At 42.3% G+C, this 11,016-nt stretch overlaps 1 protein-coding gene across 1 annotated transcript in view; it reads left to right on the top strand.

Annotated features, from left to right (window-relative positions):
• Nucleotides 1-9,177: 9,177 nt before the first annotated feature.
• The window catches only part of dscaml1 (Down syndrome cell adhesion molecule like 1), a gene marked incomplete at its 3' end in the record, with an annotated part of 94,736 nt that continues 92,897 nt past the window's right edge, over nucleotides 9,178-11,016 (top strand). The window contains exon 1 of the mRNA XM_084170441.1: nucleotides 9,178-9,346. Within this exon, the coding sequence (XP_084026567.1) occupies nucleotides 9,304-9,346 (43 nt within the window). The 5' untranslated portion in view covers nucleotides 9,178-9,303. The remainder of the gene's footprint in view (nucleotides 9,347-11,016) is intronic.

Genomic DNA, 11,016 nt, shown 5'->3' with positions numbered 1-11,016 from the left:
GTTGACTGTTTATAGATGTGATAGGTAAAGACCTTTTAGAGTTTAATTCGGGAGATGGTAACTCTAAAAGAACCACTCTCGTGGTGCCCCAGATCCTAATGAGTTAATTGTTACATGATTAATTTAATCGGGTAACAATTAAGCATAGTTAGTTGATTAGATAAATAACAGTCTTCAAATTAATGTTAAACTCACGTCACAACAATGTATTTTTTTACTTTTAACGTCAATTATCTAAAAACGCATCAACTCAGATTGAATTTTTTTGCATTTGTTGTAGCTTAGACCCTATTTTACATCATCTACTTTTCGAATGCACTGTAAATTGACATCAACGTTGGGTGGACCGGCGGCCATCTTTGTGGTAGTAATTGGAAGTAGAAATGTCTATTCAATTCAGCTAAATTGCAGTGGTCTGACACCCACCCTGTATTCAAGAGTATGCTGTGTCTCAACCGATTGCAGGCACAACACAAACACCTCAGATTATGTAAAATAGGGTCTAAAATACATTATATTTTTTTTATGTGGAGTTTACACATTTTTGGATAATTGACATTAAAGGATGATTTATTTATTTAAATTTATAATTTATAGTTTGACAACCCTGTTTGTAAGCTTTTGAATGATATCAAACTCAACCGTTTATCTTTTCCAGTGATGAAGACATGGATGTCTCATGGTAGGGTGGGGTTTGCAAAATCGGTCAACTTTGAGCACCTCTTTCTTCTAAATGTTTTGGCATTCAGGTCCAAAAATTAACTTTCTGACCACTTCTACCATGGGCAAATATGTATGGAAAGTTTCATTAAAATCAAAGCGGTGCAGTCAAAAAGTGATTGAAATCAAATGGAACAACCCAGGTGCAAATGGAACAACCCAGGTGCAACAGAGATTTCAACCAGAGGGTGGCAGCAATAACGCATTAATTCAAATGAATTGTCTCAAAGAAGCTCTCGTCTCAGGATAGCCAACCAACTAGAACCCCAGCAAGCTGGTAGATGCGAGTCCCAAGAGGCAATTTATGCGTATTCCAAATTGTTATAAAACATTTAAAAGTCACACAGAGTATCTTTCAATTAGTTGAGTAAAATTGCAATCACAACAAACAAACTTGAATTCAAAACATTTAACAGTTCCCCCCCCCCCCCCCCCTTTCACAACAAGCATAGAGACTCGACCTGACTGATACAGGTAAGATGCAGTGGAATTTAAAACATTTCTACAATTTCTTTAAAAAGCAACCAATTTTGGCGACAGGTCAACCACTGACTATCCCCACTAGGAGCCATGCAAGGTACGAGACTAGGGAGTTGCTGAAATGCATATCGATGAATATATTCCATTTGAATTAATTGGGAAGAAGGCTGTTCGCCTATTCTGTTGAAACATTTGGCCTAGTAACGGCGTGTCTAATTTCAGGTTAAATCTAGAGGGATTTATAAATAAGGTCACCGTTTCATAATCAGACAGCATCGGCATTAGGCTAAATACAATGCAAACTTGCAAACCTCAACCATGTAGCAGATTTTGTTCAGGAAGACATGAATCAGAAGGCCTAACCTGGGTAAGTGAATTATTGGGGAAAATAGCTTATTTTGTTTACCTTCCATAGTGATACATTTATGATGTTGCTGCTGTGTAGGCTAATCTCGTCCATCAGACACCTCCACCCAGGGGCATCATGCACCCAAAAAAATCTGAGGGGGCACAAAGTACGTGAGGATGGCTGGGGGGTGGAAGTTGGAGAATTAAAAATGTTCTCAAACACCTGAAAAACATATCTAAGCATACCTCTTTAGATGTCTGTATCCTCCTGACTGGTGGTTATTTTTTTAAAGAAACAAAATATGCTTCTCTGTTAAAATCTGGGTAAACGATTTAAAGAAATGTGAGTCCTACTCAGTACATTTAGTAATTGCCTGCTTTTCTAAAGTCTACCAACCTTGCCAGCAGGCATGCCAGCTAAGATAATTAGACAATCTAGCTACTGTAACTTGATTGATAGCCTGAAATGGCTTCTTGGTAGCTAGTTATGAGGTTGGGAACCTATCTGGGCTAGCTAAAGCCAACTTGGTAGGTGGCTAGTAGTGTCACAGAGAAACAACAATTGCATTTTATTTTAAATACAAAAAACATTACAGTACAGTACAAATCTGAGGGGGCATGGCCCCTGTGCCCCCTGTGGGAATGACACCTCTGCCTGCGCCCATGCGCAATTAGACCGGGAACAAGGTTACTGTATGAAGGTGTGGCAGCTTTTGAAGCAGAGGAAGAGGGCTGGTTTGATGAGGTGGGATAAAGTTGAATGATTGATCTCCCTGCCAGAGGATAGTGGAGTGCAGCTTCGGTTCTGGTGTTATTGTCAGGTATAGGATGAGGTGGGGATGATATGGAAAAGATGCAGGTGTGGCACAAGCAGGCCACAGCGATGATGCCCACTAACAATGCAGATAGACTTATGGGACAGGCTGACAAAGCACATTCATCAATGAATGAGACTCCTCTGGGCTTGGCTAATTATTCCTGAGTAAATAAGTCATCATGGAGGACCCAGGAGCTGACAAGAACACTCGCTCTCTCTCGCTATCTCTGTGAGAAATATACTCTGAAAGGCACAGTCATTCACACACACAGTGGTGGAACAAGTACCCTATTGTCATAATTGATTAAAAGTAAAGATACTGTTACCGGCCTCAGACTGAATCTGAAGGTGGCCTCTGTAGTGAGAAAGAGAAACGGACACAAAAGTTATCGACTTGACAGTTCTGGCACTCTATTTTCTAATATGCTTATTCTTATTCAATTATCTCATTTCCAATATTTAGTTATTCATTAATTTCAATGGATTGATAAGTAATGACAACAAAACATTCATTCACATACAAGTGCACTTTACCTATAGCAGATTTCCTCATTCACACAATAGAAACACTTATAGATAAAGATAAACAACTGACGTGTCTGAATATTGCTATACATGTAGAAAATGGATTAAAAATTACATTCAGCTTCAAAACAGTAGTGCAACCATAAAATGGTATTCCTCTCTTGCACACGCACTGCCTGCACTGAAGTCCATGCATGGTGCCATTTTACCAGCTTGTGAGCACAATTTTACACAAAACCAATAACATGTCAAACAAACTCAGAAACCTCAAATAAATTGATTATTTATTAAATGACTTCCAGGAAATCATGTACATTTACTCAGAAAACCCCAAAGTCTCTATGTGACTTGTAAAATAGTTTTTACCAGAGCTAGCATAAAGTTAACATACCCTCTCAATCACGTTCTTCACTCACTCAGTTTGACACAAAAATAACACAAAACTTTTCACAAACGTTATAATCCCTCGACTGGTTTGTTACTTAGCCGGTTGTGACCTTCTTTCGATATTAGAAAGTTTAAACATGCTGTTACATCGCTGTAGTGATAAAGAGAAACGGACACAAAAGCCATCACCTTGACAGTTCTGGCACTTCTTTTATTTTGAGGAATGTTGTGCGCGCTTGGCCAGAGCTTGTTGCTATCCCCATTAACACAGCGCAACAGCCCCATCTATTGGACTGATGGACTAACTACTGCTAAAGTATGTAGAAAAAAAGTACTACTTAAGTACATTTTTTGTGACTTCGTTTTTCAACCCATTACAATACCTTAATAGAAAATGACTAAAGTAAAAGTGAAAGTCCCCCAGTAAAATACTAGAGTAAAAGTCTAAAAGTATTTGGTTTTATATATACTTAAGTATCAAAAGTAAATGTAATTGCCAAAGTATACATACGTTTTAAAAGTATAAGTACAAATCATTTCTGATACCTTATATTAAGCAAACCAGACGGCAAACAATTAATAAATACAGATAGCTAGAGGCACACTCCAACACTCAGACATAATTTACAAATGAAGCATTTGTGTTTAGTGAGTCCACCAGATCAGAGGCAGTAAGGATGACAAGGGATGTTCTCTTGATAAGTGGGTGAATTGGACCATTTTCCTGTCCTGCTAAGTGTTCAAAAAGTACTTTTGGGTGTCAGGGAAAATGTATGGAGTAAAAAGTACATGATTTTCTTTAGAAATGTAGTGAAGTAAAAGTTGTAGTACAGATACCCCAAAAGTCAAGTACAGAAACCCCAAAAAACTACTTAAGTAGTACTTTAAAGTATTTTTACTTAAGTACTTTACACCACTGCACACACACATTTTATAACACTCCAGTCACTCCGGTCACACACACACTCTCAAACAGGCACGCACTCACACACACACAGACACACAGACACACACACACACACACCTACAGCTGTAGGCACCTTATTGAAGAGTTCACTGCACCTCCTCTGCCCCTGTATTCTTTTCAACATAGAACATAACATTAGGTTTTTCCGTCCAACCCCTAGTCAGACTCAGGCTCGGAAGTGGTGGATGCATACCATCCACCACTTCCGAGTATATTACTCGCAAATGTTCGGTCCCTGGACAACAAAGTAGACGAGCTCAGGGCGAGGATCTCCTTCCAGAGAGACATCAGGGACTGTAACATACTCTGCTTTACGGAATCATGGCTCTCTCCAGATATATTGTCCCTGTCCATTCAGCTAGCGGGGTTCTCTACAAGGCCCTACCCCACCCTCCCTTCAGCAAATCAGATTACGCCTCCATTCTGCTACTCCCCACCTATAGGTAGACACTTAAACAGGAAGTTCCCGTGGTTAGGACTGTTCAACGTTGGTCTGACCAATCGGAATGTATGCTTCAAGATTGTTTTGATCACGCGGACTGGGAAATGTTCCGGGTCGCCACTGAGAATAGTATCAACATATACACTGACTCGGAACGGGGTTCATCACGAAGTGCATAGAGGATGTTGTTCCCACTGTGACGATTATAATTTATCCAAACCAAAAACCGTGGAAAGATGGCAGCATTCGCGCAAAGCTGAAAGCACGAACCACGGCATTTAACCATGGCAAGGTGACAGGGAATATGTACAAACAGACTAGCTACGACCTCAGTAAGGCAATCAACAGCTCAGACACGAGACGTTTGTGGCAGGGACTCCAGACTATCACGGATTATAAAGGGAAACCCAGCCACATCGCGGACACCAATGCCTAGCTCCGGACGAGCTAAACACCTTTGCCCGCTTCAAGGAAAACAACATTAAGCTGCCAACGCATGCCCCCGACACTCACAAGGACTGTGTACTCTCGTTCTCCGTGGTCAAGGTGAGTGGGTCATTTAAGCGTGTTAACCCCCGCAAGGCTGCCGGCCCAGACGACATCCCAAGCTGCATCCGCAGAGCATGTGCAGACCAGCTGGCTGGAGCGTTTACGGATATATTCAATCTCTCCATATCCCAGTCTGTTGTCCCCACTTGCTTCAAGATGTCCACCATTGTTCCTGTGCCCAAGAACAACAACGATGAGACAACCTACATGCAGTAGGTGAAAGCCCTGGTGGAGTGGTGCCAGGAAAGGAACCTCTCCCTCAATGTCAACTAAACTAAGTAGCTTATCGTGGACTACAGGAGACAGCAGAGAGAGCACGCCCTCATCCACATCGACAGGCCGCAGTGGAGAGGGTCAAAAGCTTCAAGATCATCAAGGACCTCAGCCACCCGAGCCATGGCCTGTTTACCCCGCTACCATCTAGAAGGCAGAGACAGTACAGGTGCATCAAAACTTGGACCGAAAGACTGAGAAACAGCTTCTATCTCCAGGCCATCAGACCGTTAAACAACCACTAGCCGGCCTCCGCCCAGTACCCTGCCCTGAACCTTAGTCACTGTTCTAGCCGTCTACCACCCGGTACTCTACCCTGCACCTTAGAGACTGCTGTCCTATGTACATAGAGTCATTGAACGCTGGTCACTTTAATAATGTTTACATACTGTTTTACATACTGTGGTCCTCTGTAGCTCAATTGGTAGAGCATGGCGCTTGTAACGCCAGGGTAGTGGGTTCGATCCCCGGGACCACCCATACCAAAAAATTTATGCACGCATGACTGTAAGTCACTTTGGATAAAAGCGTCTGCTAAATGGCATATTATTATTACCCACTTTATACGTATATACTGTATTCTAGTCATGGCTTATCCTATATAGCTACTGCTGTACACACCTTTTCTATTCATATACTGTCGATAATGTCTTTACACACCATTATGTGTACAGTGCATTCGGAAAGCGTTGACCCCTTGACTTTTTCCACATTTTGTTATGTTACAGCCTTATTCTAAAATTGATTAAATTGTTTTTTTCTCTCATCAATCTACACACCATAATCCATAATGACAAAGTAAAAAACATTTTTTTAGAAATGTTGCTAATTTATCAAATTTAAAAACTGAAATATTACATTAACATAAGTATTCAGACCCTTTACTCAGTACTTTGTTGAAGCACCTTTGGCAGCGATTACAGCCTCAAGTCTTCTTGGGTATGAAGCTACAAGCTTGGCACACTTGTATTTGGGGAGTTTCTCCCATTCTTCTCTGCAGATCCTCTCAAGCTCTGTCAGGTTGGATGGGGAGCGTTGCTGCACAGCTATTTTCAGATCTCTCCAGAGATGTTCGATCAGGTTCAAGTCCGGGCTCTGGCTGGGCCACTGAAGGACATTAAGAGACTTTTCCCGAAGCCACTCCTGCGTTGTCTTGCATGTGTGCTTAAGGTCGTTGTCCTGTTGGAAGGTGAACCTTCGCCCCAGTCTGAGGTCCTGAGCGCTCTGGAGCAGGTTTTCATCAAGGATCTCTCTGTACTTTGCTCCGTTCATCTTTCCCTCGACCCTGGCTAGTCTCACAGTCCCTGCCGCTGAAAAACATCCCCACAGCATGATGCTGCCACCACCATGCTTCACCGTAGGGATGGTGACAGGTTTCCTCCAGATGTGACGCTTGGCATTCAGGCCAAAGAGTTCAATCTTGGTTTCATCAGACCAGAGAATCTTGTTTCTCATGGTCGGAGAGTCTTTAGGTGCCTTTTGGCAAACTCCAAGCGGGTTGTCGTGTGCCTTTTACTGAGGAGTGGTTTCCGTCTGAACACTCTCACATAAAGGCCTGATTGGTGGAGTGCTGCAGAGATGGTTGTCCTTCTGGAAGGTTCTCCCATCTCCACAGAGGAACTCTGGAGCTCTGTCAGAGGGACCATCAGGTTATTGGTCACCTCCCTGACCAAGGCCCTTCTCCCCCGATTGCTCAGTTTGGCCGGGCGGGCAGCTCTAGGAAGCGTCTTGGTGGTTCCAAACTTCTTCAGTTTAAGAATGATGGAGGCCACTGTGTTCTTGGGGACCTTCAATGCTGCAGAAATGTTTTGGTACCCTTCCCCAGATCTGTGCCTCGACAAAATCCTGTCTCGGAGCTTTACGGACAATTCCTTCGACTTCATGGCTTGGTTTTTGCTCTGACATGCTCTGTCAACTGTGGGTCTTTATATAGACAGGTGTGTGCCTTTCCAAATCATGTCCAATCAATTGAATTTACCACAGGTGGACTTCAATCAAGTTGTAGAAACATCTCAAGGATGATCAATGTAGTACTTTAAAGTATTTTTGTTGAGGAAATTGTTTTATTTAATCAATTTTAGAATAAGGCTGTAATGTAACAAAATGTGGAAAAAGTCATAGACATGTCATAGACTGACCAGGTAAATCCATGTTAAAGCTATGATCCCTTATTGATGTCACCTGTTAAATCTACTTTAATCATGTAGATGAAGGGGGAGGGAGACAGGTTAAACAAGGATTTTTAAGCCTTGAGACAATTGAGACATGGATTGTCTATGTTTGCCATTCAGAGGATGAATGGGCAAGACAAAAGATTTAAGTGCCTTTGAACGGGGTATGGTAGTAGGTGCCAGGCGCACCAGTTTGAGTGTGTCAAGAACTCCAACGCTGCTGGGTTTTTCAGTCTCAACCGTTTCCTGTATGTATCAAGAATGGTCCACCACCCAAAGGACATCCAGCCAACATGACACAACTGCGGGAAGCATTGGAGTCAACATGGGCCAGCATCCCTGTTGAACGGCTTCGACACCTTGTAGAGTCCATCCCCCGACTAATTGAGTCTGTTCAGAGGGCAAAAGGGTGTGGAATATTAGGAAGGTGTTTTTTAATTGTTTTATTATTGTTAGGCAGTACTGCACTGTTGGATCTAGAAACACAAGCATTTCATTGCACCTGCGATACCATTTGCAAATCTGTTTACACACCAATAAACTCTGGGTCATAATGTGCCACTGAGCCTCTTTAGACTGGAATGTCCTTCATTGGTCTTCTGTCAAATGAGCATATTGGTCCTGTGATGGCAAGAGTGCAGTGTAATCAATAATTTGGATGCATGCAAGCAAGTCCATATCAGCACGTGTGGGGGTGGGGTGATATGGTGAAAGACAAAAAAAAAGTGTAGGCTATTGGTCTGTATGTAAACGTTCAGTTGGCTCACCCAAACAGAGGATGGCAAGTCCTGATCCAAGAGGGATCTCTCAAGTCTCTCCATCTCTCTCTCGCTCTTTCTCTCTCTCTCTGTCTCTGTGTGTGTGTGTGTGTGTGTGTGTGTGTGTGTGTGTGTGTGTGTGTGTGTGTGTGTGTGTGTGTGTGTGTGTGTGTGTGTGTGTGTGTGTGTGTGCGTGCGTGCGTGCATGTGCGCGAGCATGAATTTGTGCGTGTGCTCCGTTGCCCGGGAGAGGAAAGAGGAGAGATAAGTGCTTTCATTTTAAGTCACTATGGGACTCAGGAGTCCTATATCCAACCATCACTCTGCGACTGAGTGAATCCATAAATAAACAGACAAGTAATATTGTTGATTATAGTGATTTGTTTTCAAAGTATCCAATGGTATCTGGAGTAGATAAATCCAAAGCGGAGAGAAAAGGGCTGTTCAGTCCTTGTGGTGCACAGGTGGGCACGCTCACCTGTGTGTCAGAGACAGTAGCCATTCACCTGTCGGCGTCAATCGGGTGCACACACCCTCCTTTCCACCGATAAATGACCGAATGTCCACTCCTCAACTCAACTCGACCCTCGGCGGTTCCATTTGGCGTGTGACGCATCGTTCGACGGTGTCTCATTAGAATACGAAGGGAGGCTTTGCATGCATGTAGCCCCATCGAAGGGAGGGGACGTGGGCGGGTCTCAGGCGCTTCTCATTTCCCGGCGATGGTTATCTAGGCAGCAGGGCTGGAGAGACCGCCGGGGAGCATAGTCGCCAGTCCAGCACGGAGACTCGCCTGGCCAAAGACTGCGCCGCACACTTGCCAGGATTGCCAAACATTCCTGAAAAATATACCTGCTATTTATGGCATGTGGCTTGTAACTTTACTCCTGCTGTACTCTCTCCAGGAAGGTAAGAAATATGGTTTTTATGTATTACCTTTATAAATTAAATCCAGTGAGTGTCTCACTTATTCTATCCTGATCAAATGTACTGTATTAATTACCAATAATTGTAAAGAAACATGGAGATGTAGCAGGAGAACAACTGCATTGATGTAGCCTATCATTGGAAGCCATGAAATTAGGAGAGACTGGATTTTTAAATGAAGTGTAAATTACTTTGTTTGTCTACAAAATGCATAGGCCTATTGTAAAGATACATGTAGAGGTGTTTTAGGTGTGAAGTAGATTTTTTGTCGATGTGTGGCCGTGTGCACTGGTCCGTGATGCCGCAGATGGTGCTGATAGCACGGTTTGTTTTCGCATTATACCAACGAGAGTTATGAATATGTAAAATGGCTGGATAGGGAGAACGAGGTGGGAGAGGGAGATGAAAACAGGTCTTGAAATGCCTGAATTGTTGACTTTTTTTAGTGGTCAAAACTTGAATGGGCACATGCAGTTCAAAGTATTTGTTGAAATCGATTCTTATCATTTCATTTCAGTGTTAATAAATAATTTTGCTGTGGTTGTTTGGCCTATTGGTGTCGGTTTGTGGGTCTGTCTGTGAATGTGTTTTAAGCGCTTGGCTGTGGACACAGGAGCACTGTTCTGGAGCGGTGCTGTGGTGATTTTTGGGAGGTGATCTTGAGGAGATTTTTGGCAAGAGTCCCTGTCTGTCAATTAGTAGTTGCCATGTTGAAAAATGAAGTAACAAATGAAAGGCTTCTTATTAGACATAAATAATTACACCCAAATTAATTACCCCATAATGAAAATGCAATTACTATTTTCAGAATTTCCTCGTTTATTTTGTAGACATTATGAGTTTAATTTTCGTTAAATTATTTATCTTTATAAAGTGCTTTCTGTTTTTGACGCGGAAAAATCCTCACATTTCAAAGGCTGATTCAATATGGCTGCAAATCCTCGACCGAATTACCAAACCGATCTCTCTTGCTATTACAGTGCATTATAATAATCCTGCAAATCTGCGTTGAAAATAACACAGAAACTCAACAGCATCTCGGCATGTAGTCCTTTGTTTAGCCTGGCTGTTTGGAGTTATGTATATGCATATTTATGAGTTATGATTTCATAAATGGCATGGGCCTGGAGGATGGGCAGATATGTTTTTTTTCTTATGTCTCGATATGTAGGCCTATCGGACATGTCTGTCAATACTGGAAGGGCAAACCCAAGATACAAACTCACATTGGCGCCTACTTTTATTTAGGCTGTTTGGTGTTAATAATTGTTTAATTACATATAAGCCTATCATTTTGGAGAACTAGGTCATGTGCAGATGAACGTTGAAATTTCGTAATTTCATAAATTGGTGTAAGTACATGTGGACCATTCAAGCATTTTAATGTCTCCCTGAATGAATAGCAATTAAAAAATGATGAAAAGTCAAGTTAAGTAAAGGCACAATGTTCTCATACCAGCATCCAAATGTCTTTTAAAATCTATTTAATTCGATCTTTATTTATTTGATCAAAGAAGACCCCAGATGCGTGGGTGGATGTGGACAAGCCCAGGAGTGTTTCCCTCTAATAGTCCACCTGAACCCTGGCTGCTCTCTCTCTCTCTCTCTCTCTCTCTCTCTCTCTCTCGCTCTCTCTCTCTCTCTCTCTCTCT

Source organism: Coregonus lavaretus, assembly GCF_964263955.1.
Source record: "Coregonus lavaretus genome assembly, chromosome: 10".
Classification (NCBI taxonomy): domain Eukaryota; kingdom Metazoa; phylum Chordata; class Actinopteri; order Salmoniformes; family Salmonidae; genus Coregonus; species Coregonus lavaretus.
The sequence above is the reverse complement of the archived record's forward strand: the minus strand, read 5'-3'. Positions and strand labels throughout refer to the sequence as shown.